Raw genomic sequence first — 22,468 nt, 5'->3', positions numbered from 1 at the left:
CCGGCTGTGGTACAGCCACCCTGACCTGCCCTGTGTATGGGGGTGGGTTCGGTTGGCTGCTTGGTTCTTAAGGGCAGGGCATCCTCCCTCTGCTCTAGGCCATCACTGGCCACCATGCATGTCACAGGAGAGTGGCTTTATAAGAGGAAAGCGTGGTACTCACTTCATCTTCAGGCTGGCGAGCATTGTCTTGTCGATCCTGGGGAGAGAGCAGAGCAGTGCGTTACTGGTGATGGTACAGAGACACGGGCTGTCCAGCCTTGGGACCCATCCTCCTCAGGTGTCCACATTCACCTGAGGACCCGAGGAATGAAGCCTGTCCCCTTGCCTCCCCGGCCAGCTTGTTCCTGTATTTCCCCCTTAGCTCTACTCAAGGTCTGGCTCTCCCATCACACCCCCAAATTCATTTATCCACGTCCAAGCCCTTCCATGTAGCCCTGATCCCAAGCCTCCCAGAAAGCACGGATTTAATGAAGACAGACCCGAGACAACGCAGGTGCACCAGAACATCGCCCCAGACCCCGCAGCTCAGCCCTGCAGCCTTACAAGAAGCACGGTCCCACGGGTGAGGACTCCAGGTGCAGCAAGGCGCATGACCTTTAGAGCTGGCTGGGCTGCCCCACTGCGTGAGCACGGGTCCGTCCCTGGCCCCGCAGCACTGCCCCGGCCCCGCACCTCGCCCAGCCCAGCTGCCCGCACTCGCTGCGAGCACCCGCAGCCGCCCCGAGCCCTGGAGCTGGAGCAGCGCAGGGCTGCCCCGCCAGCTGCTGCGTTGCTGGGATCCCGAGCCACATCGCTTCTGTATTTAGCACTGGTAATAAGCGCCTGTCTCCACAGAATTATTATGGTTAAAAACCATATTAATATTAATGCAAATCATAATAATGTCTCAAAATGCAAAATTATGTCTTTTGGCAGTAACTGCAAATTCTGTGTTGTCTGCTACATGGTGCACCAAAAAAAAAAAAACAACAAACAAAACCAAACCAAACCAACAGAACACTACTGGTTTCTGCGTTGCGATCACAGAAAATGCTGCAAGGCCGCAGAAATGCGTTTTCCCCTGCACCAGCAGCCGTACCTCCCCCTGCTCCCGGGCTGGGCGGGTGGCACAGTGGGGCCAGGTCCCGCGCGCCCTGCCACAGGCTGGGCTGTGCCGGCACCGGGGGTCCCGCCTGGCACGTTCCTGCTGCCCGTGGGCAAAGCCACCGCGCTCCCTGCGCCTCCTGGCCCCTGCCCTGCTCTGTCTGCTGCAGGAGCAGAGCCCCAAACCTGCGGGAGCTCCTCTGTGGCTGAGGAGCACCGGGTGAGCCCGGAGGCACCCAGGTCAGCGGGAGGCTCCCCGCCCGCAGCACAGACTGAAGCTGTCGCCCCTTCCACCCTTGCAGGCCCCCCACCAGCATCTGCCTGTGCTCACAGCTTCCAGAGACCTGGCACACTGCCGCTCGTACACAGACCGAGGTCAGCTGCTACTAGTGCTTCATATTTAACCAGCCTGCCTACAGATCTTGTTGAACATTAAGTCGGGTTGAACACTGAAGCATGCTGCTGTGAGATATCTGCTGCTGAGCTCTGTAATGGGGCCAGCGAGCTGGGGGACGGGGGCAGTGGGGACGGCTCCTGCAGGGCCCGTGCCGGCAGCAGGGCTGTGCCCAGCGGTTTGGGTTCCGTCAGGAAGGAAGCATGAGAAGAAAAATCAGTTGCTGTTATTTTGACTCATGGAGAGAGAAGAAAAAAAAAAAAAAGAAAAAAAAAGAAGAAGAAAGAATACAAGAAAGAAAACCCTCAGCTGGGGAAACCGCAGTTGCGAGATGACTAAACTGAGCGAGCAGCGTGGTCAGGCCCTTCGCAGCGCTCCCCTCCCGAGGTGGGGCAATGTGAAACAGCGCACGCCCCCGGCTCTCCTCCCAACAGGGCAGATCTCGGGGCGTCTCTGCCCCCCCGGGACCCAGGAGCAGCGCCCAGGAGGACGGAGCTGCCGATGCAGCTGGGCCTCCCCGCAGAGGGGCTGAGGCCGTGCCGTGGCTGGGCACAGGGCCCGACGGCAGCCCCCCGGAGGCTCTGCGCTCCCCGGCGGCAGCCCCAGCCAGCGGCCCGGCACCTACCGGGGTGACACCGACCGCGGCACCACACCCCTGGATGCCCATCGCCACGTCCGCGCTGCATTCAGCCCCAGCCACCCCGGGACAGGCATGCTACTCCTGCGGCCCCGTGGGAACGGATGCAGCCGGCTGAGAGAAAAATAACAACAACTCACACACAGCTCGGGGCTGGAAATAGCAACTACAGCCCATAGAAAGAGGTGCCTGGGTGTGCCCGGCCACCCCTCGTGCTTATTCACCAGGTTTCCACAGGAAGGGTGTGTCGGCCGCAAACCCAAAATGACTGTGAGAAGATGAAGAGATGCAGGTACACGGCTGCGGCAGGCTCCTGCCTTGCCAGTAAAACTCCAGAAGGGCTGTGGGATGGCGCGGAGCTGGGGGACGTTGCAAGGAGAGGCTGGCACAGGCACACAGCATCCCCCTGCCACGGCTGCAGGCCCTGCACGCACTGAGGACAGCAGCACTGCACGCACTCCGAGCTGGCCAGCTCCAGGCACGGCACGGGCACTCTGCAGGGAACACACAGCTGCGAGGGGCATCTTCCTGAGGGGACCCCCGGGAATTTGTTTGCCAGCCTCACTTGGGACCTTCCCAGCAGCACATGGGGAATAATAGGGCTTCTCCCATACCCATAACCTTTATTTATCACTACACAGAACCTGATCCTGATATTTTTTTTAAAAAAGTCAGCACCCTGCTTCCCCCATCAGCCAGCCCTCAGTACTCCAGCGGCAGCACAGCCGTGTAACAGCCAGCAGATGACACTTTTCCTGTGTTACTCTCTGGTTAGCTGTTATCTCTTCCCTGCAACTGCCAAAGCAGAGAAGGAGAACAAATAAGCGAAGCCTGGATTATACCAAACTCCCTGCAAAGGTGAAGGTAAGGGCTCCAGTCTGCACTTGTGCCACTTCATTGCAGCTGAGGAAGTGGTCAGCAAACAGCAGCTCAAGGGATGAGCCCAGCGTGGTCAGGACCCCAGAGCCAGCGCTCCGAAAGGCAGTGGCAAGGGGCCAGGCATCCCCGAAGCTGATGTTTCTTTGCACCACAAAACAAGCCCAAATTTTACAAAACCGATTTACAAACAATTAGCGTGCTTTCTTCCAATCTTTATATCAAGGAAAAAAATCCAGCAAAATGCTCGACTTAAGGCACACACATTGCCAGAAGACTTTGCCAACACTTGACAAGCTTGCTGCCGTCCCACATCACATCTCAGTTACTCAGCATTTCCCCCAGAACGTTTCGAGCAGCTCAGCTCAAAAGCCACCGGCACCAGCGCTCCTCCCAAAACCGCCGGTGCCTATCGGGCTGCCCAGCCCCGGAGCCAGCAGCAGCGGGCAGCCGCCAAACATAGCCTGCAGAGCCGCCGGGCACGGTGAGGTAGAACGTCCTCCTGCCCGACTGCAAACATCTAAATAACCTCCACGTTGTCAGCGCATCCTTCAGTTCCCAGGCCTGATCATAAAGTGGAAAAGTGAAGGAAGGGCAGAGGAAGAAAAGTGCCATTTTCTTAAAATCTTTCCCTGTAGATCAACACATCTCTGAGAAAAAGGGACACAAACACCAAACAGCCCTGCTGAGCTCAGGGTGCAGGTGGCCGCCGCGGTGCTCTGTGCAAGGACAGAAGGTGCGGGGATGACCCAGGGAGGCACCGACAGCCCCGGCACCTGCCGTACGCCGGGTGAGAGCACTCCATGGGCTGTAAGGTGCCAGCGGTGGCTGCAAGCACCGCTGCCCGGGCAGGGCAGGGTGGGCAGCGCGTCCCACGCAGCAAGGCAGGAGGAGAGGGAAGATCCCCGGGGTGCCCGTGGGGGTGCCGTGCCCACTGGCGCTCACCCACCATGAGCCCCACGGGTGCTTCCCCGGGCACCGCAGCACCCTCCCCTTGGCACCGCGCTGGGCTCCCCGAGGGCACCAGGAGAAGCGCGTCCTGCCCGGCGTTCACGTGGTGTGCTCGGCCCCGCGCAGCGAGCAGGGCTGTGCCAGCAGGGCCCCGCAGTGCTTCCTCACCCGAATGGCCCCGGACGAGCCAAAGAGGGAAGAAAAGCCGCAAGCAAGCAGGGTGCTGAAGCGAAAGCCACCCACCAGCCATAGCCGCCGAAGGAGACGCTGCGCTTTCTGTGGAACATGGTGGCTGCTTGGTGCCGCTGGGTGCCGCGGGCAGGGGGACGCAGCAGGGCCAGCAGCACGCCCGCACGGCACGGCCACCGCGGCGCTTCCCGGCAGCGCCTGCTGCGCCGGGGCGGGGGACCCCGACACCTCCAGGTCAGCCGCCTCTTGCAGAGGCGCATGCACACACACACCAGAAAAAGTCATTTCCTTTTTTTTTTGTTTTTTTTTTTTTTTTTGTTGTTTTTGGCCTCAGGCTTTTCACAACCTTACGCTGCAAATATCGTATTTCTCCTAACAGCAGGAGCCTCACGGCATCACGCGATGGGCCCCGGTGCAGGGCGTCCCGCTCACAGGCACCAACCAACGTCTCCCGACCACAGGCGGCTTTCACACCTGCTGCCCCTGGAGCTGTAGGGCTGTCTCACCAGGGGATCCTGACCCACCTGTGCAGTTCATGGGAAATCCCACCAAAAACACTGAATCTGAAGAATTAAAAACCCCACTGCCTCTTCTCTCGCAGAAAAGAACCCCCCGGCAATTTCTGCTGCAGCTCCCACCACCCAGCCCGGGGCTCCTGCCCTGCGGCAGCACCACCCATGGGGGCTGTCCCAGCCCGTTCCACCTGGCCACCAGGCAGCTGCCACCTGGGTTTTCTCTCCTTGGGCTGCTCACCAGCTCTGGTACAACTGCAGCGTCCGTCTGCAGCCTGACCACTACCAAAAAAACACAGTCCTTGAACAAACAGGCTTCGGAAAAGCCATTTAAATGCAAATGCTGACCTCTAGCTGGGTCGGAGCTTCCATAAATTACAAAGTCCCAAGAAAACAAGTGGCTGTCCTGCAACAGCACTCGGGCACGGCGGGCGCAGCACAGCCCATGCTGGAGGCAAGACGGGTGGCTGTGCCACGGCCCCTGGGCACCCACAGCCCGCACGGTTGACGTGAGCACCCACCCTGTACTGCAGTGAGGCAGCACACCCCGATGCTCACAGAGAGCATCCCCTCGGCCTGGGGCGGCCGGGCAGTGGGGGCTGGCGTAGCTCCCAGGGACTGCCAGCAGTCAGGCTCTCCTCCGAGCACCCAAGAGCGTTACATCAAGAGGCATTTGGATTCTGTCTGATGTGTGAAAAAAGGGGGGAACTAGAGGGCTGGAGAGAGAAATAACATCCAGGGAAAAAGTTATGATTGAAATCCAGCCATTCCAACTCCCACTTTCCTGCCCACAGCAATCTCTTCTGAGGGGCATGAAATATGATGGAAATCCTCTGCATTTTAGAGCTCTTAAGGACATTTACAAAAAAAAAAAAAAATATGCTGCTTGCTTGAATGCTGCAATTTAGGTACCATGAAGCATTTGGAGAACACATTTGTGGGGAGCACATTTGCTTCCAACCTCATACTCCACATTAAACCTTTGCAACAGCAGCGGCACAACTGTTCCCTTCAGCTTCCCCTAGGTCACGTCTCTTACACACACACCAGTGGATTTCTGCCCAGCTCTCCTCAGCTGCTCATAATTTCCACGCCTGAATATAACAGCAGGGAGCTTCTCCGCATGGCTGAGCTCTGCAGTGCATCACAACAACACAGCTGCAGCAGCTCCAGCACACCCTGCAAATACCGGTGCAGCGGCAGGTAGTGACAGCAGCAGTAGGAAGCATCAACCTATAGCCACGTCACACCAGAAACAGCTTGGAAAGCAAGGGAAAGCAGGCAGCTCTTCATTTAAAAGCATGCTCTTGCAGTGCTGTAAGCACCAATTAGTGCATCTCGTCCTGCCACTTCAGTCCCCGTGTGAACTCGCTGGCTCAGAGCCATAGGAGGCATCGCGTAAACAGCGAGGGCTGCAGGGAAGCGGCGCAGCGAGCGCCGGGCAGCCCAGGGGGGTCCGCAGCAGCCACACATCATTTTTTTTGAATATTAGTTTAGAGGCCTCTACATTCAGCAGTCAAACCAACTCCAGCAGGTCTTCGCCACACCTCCTCTGTGGGACAGCGCTCCCCACGCACCCCTGGCACCGTGTCAGCCCTGGCCAGTGAGGACAGGGACAAGGAGAGCTCTGTGCAGGGCCCACCCCACCCTGCCTGCAGGGAGCCCCAGATCCCATGCTCTCACCCCAGGAGTCCTGTGAAAAATACAGATCCACGGAAATGGGCATTTGGGCCAAGCAGAGCTCAGAGTCATCCCAGCAAGGCAATCCAAGCTGGCAGGGCTGCGCCAGCCGCCCTCTTCCAGCCACATCGCATCAGACCCGTGAGCATCCTGCGTCCCCACGGCACACTACCCACGCACGGAGAGGGACCGCAGCAGCGCCTGCCCCAGGCAGGAGGCCACGAGGCACCTGCCAGCGCCGTGTCACCTGCTGGAGCACGGCCAGAGCAGTTTGTCTGCAGTGACATTCATTCTCTTGCTTTGCCTCTTCCCTCCAAGGTATTTCACACAGTTGGGCTCAAACACCAGAGGAAAAGAAGGAAAACTCCTCCTTTCAGAGCAGATGCAGCCAAATCATAGTTGATCAGCCAAATCTAGGAAACAAAAGCCTGGGGGAAGATGCCTCCTTGGTACCATCTGCATGAGACAAAATTAAAATTTCCCAAGGGGTCTCTGACAAAACCAGGAGAGCACATCGCGCCTGACTCACCACCGAGGCCCAGATCTGCTCCGCTCCAGACTTGAGGCCATGAGCGCTGCGTCCCTGCCCCCTGCCTTTGGAGAGGACGAGGGAGGTGCTGTGCAGCTGGCAGCAGTGAATCAAGTTGTTAACAAGCACACGAATAAAGCCAAGCTCTCCTGGCACACCAGGCATCGCAGCTACCTGGCACGCACCCCGTCCTGCCCCCCCCCGAGCTGCTACCATCTGTTCGGTGCCGCGGGGGCCTCGCGGGCAGGAGGTGCCCGAGGTCTGGGTGGCTCCATCGTGCACACCAAGCGTGCACAACAAAGGAGCAAGACAGGGGAGGGAGCAAGAGGCTGCGGTAATAACAGCATGCTGACAAGTGCGTGGCATTAAAGCTTTATGAGCACAAACTGCGGGGTTGCGGTGCTGTTTACAAGAGGCAGTACGCTGCCAGCGCGCGCTGGAGCCGATGGCCGCAGCAGGCAGCCCTCCCCGGGGCCATGGAGCCGTGCCCCCCGTGCCCAGCTGCGGGCGATGACATGGAGGGGCCACGCCGTTGAGGCTGAGCCACGTGGAGGGGGCAGCTCAGAGTGGCACCAGCCCCAAAACCTTCATGGATGGAGAGCCTGGGTCTGAGGGGCCTGGGGACAGCAGCACGGGGGCGCAGCAGCCAGGCCGCCTGGTTCCAGCGCGGCTGCAGCCTGCAGGGCGCTTTGCAGCGTGGGGCACAAACCCCACCAGCTGCTCCAGGCCCACAGAGAGGTGATCCGGTGGCTGCTGCAGGCTAGAGGCAGACCAGATTTTAGATACAAAAAATAGAAAAATAGGAACTGCAACTGCTGGTGAGATGCTCGGGAGGCAGCACAGGATGCTCGTAAGGCTCCTCAGCACGGACGGCGCTACCCAGGCGAGGGACGAGCACCCGGCGCGGGTAGGGCAGGGCTGGCACCGTGTCCCTGCAGGCATCGTCTCGGCAGCAAACAGACCATGCAGCCAGAGACGAGTTCTGCCCAGGAAGGGCAGCATAATCCTTTCCTTTGTTGTTCGGGCTGAGAGAGACTGATTGCATCATTAGTGTTTTAATATTGTATGCGGTGCACTGAGGGTATTCATCTTTCTATTATGATTCTAAGGAAGGTTGTGGGCACCCAGAAATATTAGATTGTGTCCTGGCAGGAAGAACACGCTGTGCATATCATCAGCCTCGACACACAGCAAAGGAAAACAGAGTCCGAATTAATTCTGACTCAGTACATGGAGTATTTTTAACAGTGTTTTCTCTCCTTTGTGATAAAGTAAAATGAAGAGAGGAACTCAAAGCCTAGAACAGCAGCTTCCCACAAGCCAGGGTTTTAAACCTTGCTTTCCAAGGTAGCTGTTTCCTGCTCGATAGCCCACAAGTCTGCGCCATTAACCAGCTGCCACGGTGCTCTCGCTGCTACTGAAACCAATGGCAAGCGGGGGGGGAGCGCTGCTCGTCCCCCCAAGGCGACCTCTGGTACCCGGCAGCCAGACACGGAGACCCCCGGGGGAGCACCGGCACCTGCGGCAGCCACTGGCCGCTCGCTGCGGCCGTCAGGCGGAGCTGCCCTGCGTTCATCGGGAACAGAAGGCAGCGACCGGGGAGGGACGGAGCCGCGCAGCCTGTTTATCTAAAACCCGTTTGTTAAACTCATTCGAGAAGGCTCATTACATCTGGGGTTTGACTGGGAGGACCAGCCTGCAAAACAGAGCAACAACTGCACACACGCGCACACAGGAATGGAGGGCCGATTCCCAGCAAAATGCTCAACTGGCCAGAAAACAAAGAGGAAGTTCAGCATGTAAATTATTGGCTGCCTTTCTTACACGCTTAAAAGGCTGCTCTGTTTCGAGTACCCCCAGCCTAAGGAATAGACGACAGGGAGAAAACACCCGCTGGAAGTGTCCGGGGGGGGAGATGGAGGCCGTGCAGCTGGGGCCGCGCGGGCGTGCGAGCGGCGTGGCACAGGGCACCAGCCCCGGCAGGGACGGAGGTGCCGAGGGCCGGGTTCGCGGAGCTCATTTTCCACCTGCACCATTCCCGTGTGGACAGCAGATGGAGTGCAGGGTGAGGCCCACGGGTCTCGCCCCTGCAGGCACTGAGGCCCCACACAACTCGGCACAGCCCACGCTCCAGCACAGCTTCCACGTTTTTGAGGCCATTCACTGCAGCTGACAGCTCAGAGGCTCGTCCCTGCACCCCGAGCGATGCAATTGCCTGTCGTCCATTCTATCAAAGTGGCTTTGAAGTGCTCTTCGAAGCAGCCACCACCCAACGCATCACTCTGCAGGCAGCTGCAGCAGCAGTGAGCTTGCCCTAGCCCAGAGCTTGCCCCAGGCACGTTCCCAGTGGCCCGGGCAGCTCCCCGGGCACTTGGCCGGTGCACATCAGCAGCTGGTGTGTCCCAGCATCACCCGGCCCCACTCTTCACTGCAGACGGGCGCTGCTCAAAGCACTGTGACCAGATGAGACCCACGCCATCGCACAGACCTCCGGTCTCTCAGTAATTATTCCTGGTCCGCTATGAATTTGAACCTCTTGGCGCACGGAGTAGCTGGTTTTCTCAGGCTCATGCATTTCAGATCTCCATCTTGCTAGCGAGGAGATGAAATTCCCCACAGAAAGTCTCCCTTTAGGAAGAACCAGTTCAAGCACACGGACATGCTGCGTGTCCGTCCCTACCCCCCAGCTGCTGCACCCCCCGCCCATCTCAGCCCCCAGGAGGATGCCTCAGACAAGCAGCAGCCCCCTGCGCCCACCGGCAGCGCCTCCCCGGGGCATCCAGCACAAAGCTTTCTGCACCTGCACACGCAAGCATCGTGCGAGGGAAGCCCACGTGCAGGCTGCTGCCGGCGCCCACCGGACCCCGTGTAGGGCAGGGCAGGGCAGGGCAGGCACCGCTGCCACCACGTCCCTGCAGTGCAGCCCGGTGCCCAGCACCACCCCCGCGGCCACCCCCACGTCTGCCACACGGCCACACTGTGGCCCCAGTGCCACAAGGAGCAGAGCTCGTCTGTTTGCCCAGCGGTTCGTGGCCTTGCTGAGGGAGGACGTGTTAGGGCAAAACCTGACAGACCCCAATTCCTGCTGTTCTCCCCCAAATTGTCCTGGTGCCCATAGCGCGGGGAGGGGCCGCGCAGCAGCACGAGAGCCAGCCAAGGGAAACCGTGAGCGTTCGGCCCAGTTCAGACAGCCGGCTAGGAGGGGGTGCGCCACCAGTCTGTGAAGAAACTGTGGCAAGACAGAAAACTGCTTACACTGAAAACCAGGACTGGCAAAATGCGGGGTGGGAGGAAGGCACAGGCTTAGATAGACCCAAGCACGTTTTGGCTAGGAACAAGGAGGTTTATGAGCTTTAACACAAAGAACCTCTGGAACAGCTCCCTGCTAACAGAACTAAGGGAACAGCCCGCAGCGACACTCAGCACCCTCACGAAGCCGTCCCACGGGGCGCTGCCACAGCAGCGGGGAGTCCATGGGTGCCCTCGCTCCGCACCGCCAGCCCTCGCAGCAGCCCCACGCCTGCCCCGCTCCCCAAACCCCCGGAGCAGATGGTTAAGGAGCGACTGCCTGGAGCCAAGATGCGCTGGCACCGGGTCAGGTGTAGGCAGCAATCAGCACTCAGATTCAAGGCCAAACTTGTGCAGGGCTCCATCTAAACACTGCAAACAAGATGCACCAGATTTGGACACAAGCTTGTCAAAACCTTGCTAGATCTTGCCAACATCACCTGTATTTTTCCACCATTTTGGGTGGGTTTTGCAATATCTGGGCTAGATTCAAATCAGAACCAAGAAACAGCTCTTTCTGGCTTGGCATCCAACTTGGAGGCAGATGTTAAGTCTGAGCAGGGATTCATCTACTCCCGTGAAACTGCAGAGAGGTCTGGGGAGAAGGAGCTGTTTTTAGCTCCTGGAAAAAATTCCTCTTGGTAGTGTTGCTGTTGAAGTCCTGTTCCTGTTTCCACAGCAGCCACTAATGACAAACAGAGCAGCCCAACGCCAGGTAGAAGAGAGGCAGCAGAAGCAGATGGACTCTGAGCAGCCCCCAGGACCCTGCTACCACACAGACAGGCTTAGTGGTGAAGGAGGAAGGAAGGAAGGAAGGATGATAAAACAGATATCAGCAAAGGGGAGCAGCTTTGCTGCTATGGGCATCATGAACTGCCCTTTGGGAAGAATCAGCAGCAAAGGGAGAAAGAAATATTTATTAAGGCTGGTGCACGCCAAGAGTGAGCCTGCCGTCTGGAATCACACTTCTTGTTGAATCTGAATTTAGACTCACTGGCTCGTTTCCAACCCTCAATACATCACTCCATGTGGACAGATATTATGTCCCTTGTGCTGCTAAAGCAACAAGCAATCTTTAATAAAACAGCAGAGGCTGGAACCTGCAAAAGATGAGGAAATAAGACAGTAGCCAGCAGGATTCATCTCATGTCCTGCGTACACCAGGGATGCAAACGACAGGCTCGCGCAGCCCTTATCAGCCCCGCTGTCAGCTCCCACACTGGGCTGCCACTCGCGCTCTGCCTGCAGAGATGAGCAGGATAAAGAGAAACGCGGTGCTCTGCCCCTGCCTGCTGAGCAGACATGGTGCTTTCTTGTCTGGCAGAGATAAGCAAGAGATCTTGCTCAAAAGCAGAGGGGAGGAGGGTTACCCCAGCAAAGGGTGCCCTGGGCTAACGAAGGGACGCGGTCAGAACAATCTCTTCCCATGTCCTATTTCTGTCAAATGTACAGAATATCGCAGGCTCCTTTGCAAATGAGGTGCCCTGCTGAAGGCAGGAGTGCAACCTTCCCCCCCAGCCCCACCAGCAGTGGGGCAAACACCAGCCATCACAATCCCCCGAAGACAGATACAAGCAGGGCACTGAAAAGCTCTCTGGAGTTGCCTCCTTTGAATTTTCAGTATTTAACAAAAGCACTGGCAGTCACCCCGCCGAGACACTGCTGCACGCGGGCACACAGCTCGCACGTTCCTGACGAGCAGGATATTCCCCTGTCCCCATGCCTGACACAGAAAGTCTACATGCCTGGAGTAGTCCTTACATATTTAAATGCAAACAGAAACCAAGAATTGTAAGGCATTTTAACAATAGATCTCCCAGCTGTGCCTCACATTTACATCCAGGCAAGCCCATGCAGGGTAAAAACAAGGACAAATACAGATTTAAATATTTTCTGTTACGGGCTCACCATACTTGCCTATATTCCAGTCCCCACACACTATTTAAATATTGCTGTACATTGTGATGGCAGTTCAGATTTAGAGAGATTCAGAAGCATCTTACCTTGATTTTCTGGCTGGTCTCTCTGTGCAAGATTAACACGGCAAGCATCAGCGCCGGATAAACGCAGGGAAAGGGAATTTCTCCACCCCACGGCAGCCCCGAAGCGCAGCTGCAGCTATTGCAGCGCTGTTGCTGAGGACTGCGCCCGGCTCCGCTCACCTCGCGGCGAGGCACGGCCGCGGCCACGACCAGGAGGGGCTGGCGGCCGTGCTGCGCAGAGCGGGGTGCGGGGCACAGCTGCGCTCCCGCAGCCCCCCGGTGCCGAGCGGTGCCGCACGCCTCGCCCCCGCGGCACCGAGCTCGGGGCTGGGGCCTGGGGCCACGTCCCTGCCCCACGGGGAGGACGAGGTCCAGAGGCAGCGGGCTCTCGGCAGGGTTTGCAGCTGGCGCTCACCGGGAGCTTCTGCAGCGCCGCTGGGGTGACAGCCACCAGCGAAAGCTGGGGATCGTACCCATCCAGCCTCCCTGGGGCTTTCAGGGCAAAAGGGCTGGTGGGGGCGAGGTAGGGAGGTTACTGGAGAGGGAAGAAAAAAAAAAAAAAAAGGAGAAAAAAATCTTTGGATTCAACTGCAAAACAGACTTCAGCCTTTATGTGTGAGCCCTTTCATCTGTTACGGCTGAATTAAGACAGACACAGGCTGGGACCAGGCAAGAGTTTCCAGGGCTAAAATCTGGATCCACTGAACTGGAAGGCAGAATTCCTATTCCAGCCAACGGGGACAGCTTTAGGGCCACCCTTCCTGCTTCACAGGGCACTTGCCACAGCAGCACATTCCTGTTATCCAGCAGAACCCATAGGATGCCCCTGGACCATCATCACACGCTGCGTCACTTTGGTTCCACTGGGTTCTAAAGAGATTTAGTGAAGCCAATGGAAGTCCCATTTCTGGCACCACTGACATCTGTTTAACAGCAATAAATCCCAAGGAAGTGATTTCAGCTATGAGGCCGCTCAACGTGGGACTCGCAGCTCCCTGTGCCACGTCCTGCCCACGCCCCCCACCCCCAGACGTGCCGGTTCCCACCGGGGCGCAGCAGCGACGTGTGGGGGGAGGCCCCTGCTGGCATCAGGTCAGCGAGAACCACGCCGCTCGTGAAAACCACAGCGGCCTCTGCCACCCAGCTCTGCTCTCCGTTGCGAGCCCCATACCCAGCATGGTGCTCCCCAGCAGCGGGCACAGGAACACTTCCAGCATCCCGGCCCAAATGAGCGCAAAAGATACAAGAGCGTGATATCAAAGCACAGCGTGGGCGTCCCACAGCGTGCTGTAAGGGCAAAATGTCCCACAGGAACTGCCTGCAGGGCGCTGTGCTGCTGCTGCCCCACACGGCGGCGTGTTTGTGGTACCAGGACAAGAAAAAAGCCCACAGGGAACGGGCTGCATGCTCTCATCCCTCCTTAAGTGCTGCTCGAGTGAGACCGAGGAGCACACTAATTTGTATAAATAATAAAAATAATGAAACACCTGTTACATTAAGCCTTCCAATGGATCACCCATCCTCTCGTTCAGCTGTGCCACTACCATCATGCACAGAAAAAGAAGCAAACGCGACATAAAGACCCGGATCCGACTGATGTGACAATAACTAATGTGACAGCCTGCAATGCGGCTGAGCACCCCGGCACCACTGTGCCACCTGGGGCACTGAAACACTCCCTGAGTGACGCCTCCACAGCAGTGCGTGGTGCACCGAGGTGAGCATCTTGCTCCTGCCCACCAAAGAGGATGGCGGTGCCATCAGGCTTCAGCCATGTTACAACCTCCCTCCCCTTCGGGGCGCTTTGCATGGCACTGCTGACTGCGTAACCTCAAACAAAACTTCTATTTCATCCCGCCAGAGACATCTCTAATCAGTAGCAGGCCTAAAGACATCCCCAATAGGCAGCTGACTCCTCACTCTTGCCCCAGAGCAGGCTAGCTGGGGCCACACCGTAAGCACTGCCCCGAAGCAGGCTCAGGGTGGCCGCGGAGCAGCGCGGGATGCAGCGCAGTGAGCGGGCGGGTGGGTGGCAGAGTCCGGCACAAATGCTTTGGTACATTGCCTCAGCCACCATGGGAGCTCAGGCCAACGGGACGGGTGTTTTGATTGTCAGTGTAATTGTTCGTTAACTGCTTATCGCTGGTGGGAACCTGCCTAAAACACTGCTCTAAGGGAGGAGCGCTGGACACGCTGTGCGTGGTTACCCTGCCCACCGTGGGCAGCCACCACCTCCTGCATTTCTCTGCCTTCCAACAGACGTGACAGAGGAGAAGGTGACAGCAAGCCCGAGCCCCACGGCCGGGTCACACTGGTGCCAGGGCAGCTCTGGCACCTGCTGCCCACGGCCCCCGCCCTGTACCCCCCACTCACCTCGCTGCCAGGGTGACGCTTTCCCTTGACAGGGATGCAGCCACCACTTAGAGCTGGCCACTGGTGTCACAGCCACGGAATACCCCGAGCTGGAAGGGAGCCCCAAGGTTCATCGAGTCCAACTCCTGGCTCCACGCAGCACCACCCAAAAATCAGACCCTATGTCTGAGAGCGCTGTCCTAACACCTCCTGAACTCTGGCAGCTCGGGGCTGTGCCCACCGCCCTGGGGAGCCTGTCCCAGACCTGACCACCTCTGGGTGCAGAACCTCTCCCCAACACCAGCCTGACCCTCCCCTGTCCCAGTTCCATGCCGTTCCCTCGGGTCCTGTCCCCAGAGAGCAGAGCTCAGCGCCTGCCCCTCCTGCACCTCCCGAGCTCTCCAGGTGACTTCCCAGCCCACTGGGAAAATGAAACGGATCCAGTGGAATCAACTCCAGTAGCACTTAACACTAATTATAAATCACATTACACGCATTTAAGTTCCGCATGATATACACACCTCAATGGTGAGATTAATGTGAACTTTGACAGCAATTTGCAAAAAACGGTTAAAAATCGATAGCCAGCACGGTAATTTGGATTTTTTTCACAAAGCAAGGAATCACCACCTCAGGAGCCAGCTGGCAGCAGCAGCTCGCGCTGAGAGCCAGGCACCTCCTGCACCGCGTGCCCTGCTATGGAAGGGCCCAGCCCTGCGAGGGGCCGAGGGAGCGGAGCCTGGGGGGCACCCATGGCCCCCCCGCTCCCCTCCAGCTGCTCTGGGCAGGTAAGTGCTTCGAGGCACTTAAGGGCTCTCGTAGCAGAACTGCTGCTCAATACAGAGGGAAAAGCTTTCAGCCACGTAGCCACCTGGGGAGGTGGGTTTGATTTTTGTTTTTTTTGTGTGTTTTCCAGTGCTCTTAACGAGCAGCAAAATAGGCGCTGCACTATACGTTTCTGGAGGCCCACGAGGCTTTTATGTTAATGACGTTTTATCACCAAACACTCGGATCTAAAACGACAGCAATGCATATGCATCAGAGGCAGAAAAAGTCTTAGCACATACCCACAATGTGGCTCCAAGCCATACTTTCAATGAGTTTTGGAGGAAAGAGTTTAAGCACTGAATGAAATCGTGGTATCAGAACCGATATTTTTCAGAGGGGTCACTTACAGGTCAGAGCCCCCGGCTCCCAGTTGGTTTGTACAGTAACACCCAAGTGTGCTACATGCATAAAGCAGGTGCTCAGAAGGTGATGTGCCCGACCAAAGGCACGGGATTTGCAGAAGGGAGCCTGGGGAGGCAGTCAGCAGCTTGTCCTTTCCACTGCTCTGACCCAGAGGTGTGCTCACACCAGGTTCCTAGCTCCTGTCTGCAACCACCGCTCCCAGAGCCTTGTTTTGAAGCAGGCCCCAGAACATTCAGACACTGGCAGGGCCCCAGAACAGAGGCTGAGACCCAGGAGACCTCCGGCCGCGCTGCAGGAGCTTGCAGTGAGGGCCGGGGCCAGCCCCACAGGGCCAGGGCCGTGCCCGTGCTTCCCACGCCCCCGTTACCTGCTGGGCGAGCCCAGGTCCGCCCGGCTGACGATGCGGTGCTGCTGCGGCGAGTACAGCCACTGGAAAGCCGTCAGCGTCCTCTCCTCGATCCGAAACCGGCCCTCTCTCACGTACCTAAAAATAACAACAAGACAGACTGAAATATTCATTAGCGCAGGATGGTTGGGAGAGGGAGATGCAGGACACAGGGAGCAACTGGCTCAGAAATGCTATTTAAGGATGCAAGTGAGACAATAATAGTAATAATTGTGTGTTCCTTAATGAAAGCAGCAAAATTACTGCCCGTTTGACCACCTCCCTGTGGTGTCCCCCCCCAACCCAGCAGCCGCTGTTCCCACGGGCACGCTGCCACGGCTCGGGCAGGGCTCTCCTCCCAGGCACCTTCAGGGCCAGGGACCCCCCGGCCACCCTCGCTCCTGGCCCTGCTGCCACCAGGAGCAGTGGCCCCAAGGGAAGTTCGGAACTCCTCGCAGGAGTTCCTGTGCCCCAAGCCAGGTGCCCGTGGAGCTGCTGCCAGCTGCGCCCCCCCCAGCGCCCCCCAGCCAGACCCCAGGCACACCTAACAGCCACGCACAGAAAAACAAAGAGCAAACAGTTCCAGAGCGGTGCAGGACATTTCACTCGGAAACCCTGGGAGGCCGAGGTGGTCTCAGCTCTCTCAGTGCTGCTCAGAGCCACCCGGCGCGGGGGCACGGCCGGCAGCCCCGGTACCACGCGTCCCCCCCGCCCTGCCCGCAGGCATGCCAAGCCCCCAGCGCCGTTACCAGCTCCCAGAGCAGACTAATGCCTTTCTAACATTGTTTTGAATGTCAGGCCAGATGTTGAAGCTTACTAAATAGTATTCAAGCGATGAATCAATGGTTATTATTTCGATTAAAGAAGTGTGGGTTCTCCATTACGTGAGCACGATGTCTGTTACTGCAGTTGTTCCCATCTTTCAGTGGGAAACTCTGCTGCCTGCATCCCCACAGCCAGCTGCACTTCACACGCCTGCCTCTGAATATGAAATTTCATCAGCAAGTGATTAATTATTTAGAACCTCTGTAGCACTGGTTGGAGACACACACACACACACACACACTTGGAATTTCATTTCCTGTGCCCATTAATTGGGACAAACAGAAGCCGAGAGGAAAGGGCAATCAGGAGGGCGCAGCCCCAGCAGAAATAAGCCAGGGAGGCTCCTGGCGAGTCTCCAGGACAAGCTGACCTGCCGGGTTTCTTGGTATAAGGAACCAAGGGCAGTGCAGTCCCAGTGCTCCCTGACAGCTCTTGCATGTAATAGTGCTGCAAAAAGCACTGACAGGAAAGCCAGAGGGATTTGGGGGAAGGAAGGAGAAGAAAGAGAGGGATGGCAGAACAGCCAAGCAAAGCAGCCATTACAATACTTTGTGTCTAAGTGTGCAAGAAAAGGTGTTCTGGACTGCCAAGGGGAGGAGAAAAAAGAAAAAAAAAAAGCCACTTTAGAATAACCCTGCAATGACTCCCACTCTGGCTGTTGCCCAGGCTCGCGGGGCTCCCAGCCACAGCTGGGACGTGGGGACAAGCCCTGGGCCCGCTCCCAGCTCCTGCGTCACCAGCAGGGCATTGTCACCCGAAGCCACTCCATTCACAGCCTGGCATGGCTACAGCGCCCTGCTCAAAAGTCACACGCTTTGGACGTCACAAACTACACAATTAAAAACAAAAAGATACAGAGAAAGCTTGTTTCCAATGTCAGCCTGTCCCAGCTGCTCCGAGCGCTCCGTCCCCAGGGGGAAGGAGTGGGGACCCACGCACCACGGCTGCCTCAGCACCCCTTCAGCCCCACGACAGCAGCCACGATGCCTCCCAAACACCCATGTGTGTCCCGAGACATCCCGGTGGCAGCCACAACGGCCCGGTGTGCGTGGGACCAGGACGCTGCCGGCGTCCCCCACCTCTCCCGTGCCGGGCTGGGACATTGCCCCAGACAGCAAACCGCCCCGGGGTGCGGCAGGTCCCCGACCCTCTTCTACCTCCGCTGCGCCCCAAACGCCGAACGCCCCCCGCTGCAGCCCGGGGCTGCCCCTTCCCTGCCGGGGACGCGTCCCCGCCCCGAGCACCCGGTGCCCCCCGCTCCTGGGGCTGCCCCGCGACCCTCGGCGTGCCGGGAGGGGCTGGGTGCCCCCCTCCCAGCGGAGCGCCGGCCTGCCCCGCCCGTCCCAGCCCCAGGAGCTGCCCCGCACACCCAAGTTGGGACCACCGCGCAAAGCGCCCCCCCGCCGGGCGCGGGGACCCCCGACCCGACCCGGCCCGGCCCTGCGGGGGCCCCCGGGCACCTCCCGCGGCCCCCAGCGCCCGGCCCCCCCCGGCCCCCGCTCACCAGCGCACCAGCTCCCAGCGCCGCTCCCCCGCCGCCTTGCCCGAGGCCATGCCGCCGCCGGGCCGCCCCGCGGGGCTCGGGGCTCGGCGCCGCACGGCGAGGCGGGGCGGGGAGCGGAGCCCCGGGGCGGTCCCGGTGCGGGTCCCGGCTGCGGGCAGCGCGGAGGCAGCGCCGCGGCTCGGCTGGGCTGGGCGGTGCGGAGCGGCGCGGAGCGGTGCGGAGCGGCCGGGCCCTGCGCGCTCCCCCTGGCGCCGCTCCCGCACCCCGCGCCCGGCCCGGTGCCCCGGCGGGCGGCCCCGTTACGTAAAGCAGCCGCAGGGCCGCTCCCCGCCGGCCGCCCCGGGGCCGTGCGGGCACCTCGCGGTACCGGCAGCGGGGGCGCGCACGCGTCCCGCCGCGGGTCCTGCCCTGCGCACCCAGCCATGGCCCCCAGGGAACGGCTGCGTCCCGGCCGCGGCACTCAGCGAGTCCCCAGCGAGCGCTGCAAAGCCCCGGGGGTCCCGGCTCTGGCCCCCCTCCCGGCCCCCCGAGCCCTCCGAGGAAGGGCTCCGTTCCTCTCCTAGTTCATCCTCGGAAACAAACGTGTAACCGACACAATTTGCATGTGTGAAGCCTGGGAACGTCAAAAGAAAATTTCCCTCCCATGGAATCAAGGCTAAAACCTGCCCTTTGTCCGGTCCTGACGTGCTGTCTGAAGTCCCTGCGAGCTGCTGGGTTACGGATGGCCCCTGGTGCTTAGGAAACGAATTGGAACTATTTTTAGAGATTATTTCAAGAAGATTCAAATCACACTAAAAGTGGTTTCACAAAAGGAGAGTTCTGGCCCTAAATCCTAACTTTTCTGATTTGTAAGAACAAAATTTTGCAAGTTATCATTTGCCAGGTGTTGTACATGATCCAGCAACTTCATTTAAATTAAGTAACAATAGTAGCCCAAGTAAGTACCCTTTATTGGCAATTTCAGAGTCCCACTCCTGCAGGAGCTGAGCCCACCTGGAACACATTAACACCTTTGTCTCGGCTGACCCTCACTAAAGCAGTGCGGCGCTCTGGTGGCTGCACAGGCTGTGGCTCTCCGTGTCACACATGGGGATTCAGCTGGGGTCTTGTGCACGTGGGCAGTGACCCTCCCTTGGGGGGAGCCCAGAAGCAGCGCCCCTGAGCAGGCTGCGTCCACCAGCCTGCAGTGACAGGACAGCATTCAGCGGCTGGCAGCCTGCTGGGCTGCATGGAGCAGCATCTGTGGCAGGGCCAATAATAACTTTGTCCTGAGCTGGACGCTTTGGCTGAAATGATGACGAGGCAATTGTTTATACTGAAACCATCAGATTTTAATGAGCCCGGGAGCAAGCGAGCCCACTCCCACTCCCTCTGGCCTACGCAGCCCCCAGCAGGGCAGGGCCGCAGCCTTCTCTGATCCCTTGGTGCTCCCTCGGCTTCTCTCCAATGCTCACTCCCTGGCAGGGGCCAGGCGGGGAAGCAGCGACGGGGCCATGTGGGAACAGAACGGGTGCAGGAGAAGCCAAGGCTCTCCCTTCTGCCCTGGAGCCAGGGAACCGGCCTGTCCTGGTTCAGCACACCTGGTTCTGCAGGCCTGAGAGATCTAAAGAATTAAAACAAATTTTATTTTAGGAAAAAAAAAAATCATTCTAAAATAATGAGGTTTAAAAATAAATAAACGGCACGATCTCACAGGAACCACACACTAACGTATCAGGCATCTTCCATTTGCCCCCTTGTGGTGCCAGCACCGTGCTGACCACAGGCGGGTCTCCCTTTGGGGCCAGCACACCCACACGAGGCTGTTGGATTTAGCCCCGTTATTTCCCGGCCCGAGGCCGCCCCAGGAAGCCCTGCTCAGCCCCGTGGCCGTCCTCAGCGAGCGGTGCAGAGCAGGAGCTCCTTGAGGGACAGCAAATCGCATTACGTAGCTCGAGCAAATACCCCTGCAGGGGAGATATTTCCAAGCCCCTGTGGAAATGTTAAGCTAACGTTAAATGCACCGAAACCCTCTGGCTTTCAGCCCTCCACCCCTTTGAGGAGCTCCTTGCTGGGTTGCTCCGAGCAGCAGGAGGCCCGCGGGCGCACGCAGGCGGCACTGCGATGGGGCCGCAGGCAACAAGCACTGGGGGCAAGGGCAGCGCCGCGTCGGGAGGGAGGCGAAGCTCTCCCAGCGGGCCGGGCCGAGCCGCCGCCGCCCGCCGGGGAGCTCCCGGTGCCGGTGCCGCTAGGGGTCAGTGCAGGCCCGGCGCTGCCGCCGGCCGCCGCCCGCGGGGAACGTCCCTGCCGCGGGGCCGGGGCTCGGCGCCCTCCTCGCCCCCGAGCGAGCGGAGGGGCCGGGGGCGTCCGGCGGGGGCGTCCCGCGCTCCCTCCGCCCGGGGCCGGGGGGCTCGGTGCGGGCACGAGCTGGGGCTGCGCAGCCCGGGAGGTGAAACCCCCGCGGCGTGGCCGGGGAGGCGCTGGGCGGCCCGGGGAGGCGCTGGGCAGCCCGGGGAGGCGCTGGGCAGCCCGGCTCCCCGCTCCCCGCTCCCCGCTCCCCGCTCCCCGCTCTCCGCTCCCCGCCGCTGCCCCCCCGCTGCGCCCCCAGCACCGAGCTCGGCCAAGCAGGAGCTGGCTGCCCCCGAGCGCCCGACCTTGGTCGTTTGCAGGCTTGCGTTTTATCCGGTGGAAAATCGATGAAAGCTGTACAAATCTGGTGCAACATGATGCGCGCAGAATCTGCCTCCCCGTCTGTAACTCGGTACTACCAAAGCAAGCACATGAGCCAGGGGAAGTCGCAGAGAAATGCACAAAGCAACCCTGCCACACAGAGCAAACCACGCTGAGGTGGACCAAGGACATCGGGGCAAGTACTGACCTGCGGTTACGAATGGGGGCGAGATGACCGCAGCGAGACAGCACTTCCCTGAGCAAGCAAGTCTGCCCTCCTCATCCAGACAAATATCCATCACCCCACAACAACCTGTCATTGCAGAATAACTCATTTTTTTACAAGAAAAATTTAGAGGAGGCCCACAGCAGTCAGTGTGAACAGAGGAGTGCTAGGAAGCACCAAAGCTGTCAGCTGCACCTGCCGGGAGGCCTTAAGCAGAGATGTCTGAATAATTCATGGAAACCAGAAGCTTCTATGTACATTCATGTCTGCACGTGCAGACCTTTGGACCTCCCCAGTCACCTTTTCTCCTGATTTGGTGATTTTGCTCTTGGTGTGAATTAAGCTCACTCTCCATAGAAGAGTCCTAATTCCAAGCCCAGCCTCCCCCTGCTAGCAGCTAGCACCAAGCCAGGCTGTGCCACAGCACTTTGCACCAGCTAAGGATCTGGTCTTCTGTCTGCTACAGCATGGGGACGTTACAAACCCACCGTGTTGTACCTGGACTAGCGTGTTTTCTGCCTGGGGGCAGCACGCAGGACTGTTTTCCGTGGCAGGAAGCAGGACCGTTTCCTGTGGCACACCCCCGATCGCAGCGTACGGCACAGACATTCGCTCAGAGGTCCGAAACATCCAAGGAGGAGGAAGGATGTGGGATGACAAAGCGACACGAGGCCGTGTGCTGCGGGCTGCCTTACAACACGCTCGGTGCTGGCTGCGCGCTGCTGGTACGCTGAGGGCTCACCCGTGCGGAACAGCAGCAGGTTCAGTGGCAGCACGGCCCGGCCTAGGAGCACCGCGCTCCCTGTCGCGGGTTTCGGAGCCGCCAGCTGACGGGGAGGACGCTGCCACGTCCCTGCTCCTTCCCCGCCGTGTGACACGGACAGGCCGCACTTGGGCTGCGCTGCTGTAAGCACAACGGGCTCAGCCGTCCCCGCCGGGGAGCCCCGGCTGCTCCGAACACACAACGAGGGGCGCGAGGGGTCACCGACCGCACGAGCGGCCGGGGAGCCCTCCTGCGCCTTCCTGCCCCCGGGCCCCCCGCCGGGCCGCCCCACCTTTGACGTTCCCACCCCGGGCAGCCCGGGGGAGGCACGAACGCTGCCGGTGTTCGGGCAGAGCTCCGAGGTCCCCCGGCTGCGCGGCTCCGGTGCTCGGGGCCGGGGCCGGGCGGGCGCCGTCAGCACCGCGGACAGCGGCGGCGGGAGCGGGGCC

General features: G+C 59.4%; 1 protein-coding gene across 6 annotated transcripts in view; it reads right to left on the bottom strand.

Moving 5' to 3' along the window:
• Positions 1-22,372, bottom strand: part of RAP1GAP2 (RAP1 GTPase activating protein 2) — an 83,733-nt gene extending 61,361 nt beyond the window's left edge. The window contains exons 1-3 of one of the 6 annotated variants that reach the window (XM_040532433.1): positions 21,755-22,372; positions 16,035-16,151; positions 164-199 (exon numbers count right to left, since the gene is read on the bottom strand). In XM_040532433.1, coding sequence (XP_040388367.1) covers positions 164-186 — 23 coding nt within the window. In that variant the 5' untranslated portion in view covers positions 187-199; positions 16,035-16,151; positions 21,755-22,372. Of the gene's footprint in view, positions 1-163; positions 200-2,105; positions 2,210-4,187; positions 4,359-6,854; positions 6,940-12,145; positions 12,329-16,034; positions 16,152-21,754 lie in introns of those variants that run through there. The other 5 variants (XM_040532432.1, XM_040532431.1, XM_040532428.1 and 2 more) reach the window with 5 other exon arrangements.
• Positions 22,373-22,468: the final 96 nt, after the last annotated feature.

Source organism: Cygnus olor, chromosome 20 (assembly GCF_009769625.2).
Source record: "Cygnus olor isolate bCygOlo1 chromosome 20, bCygOlo1.pri.v2, whole genome shotgun sequence".
Taxonomy (NCBI): domain Eukaryota; kingdom Metazoa; phylum Chordata; class Aves; order Anseriformes; family Anatidae; genus Cygnus; species Cygnus olor.
Note: the sequence above shows the minus strand (reverse complement) of the source record. Positions and strands in the feature narration are given on the sequence as shown.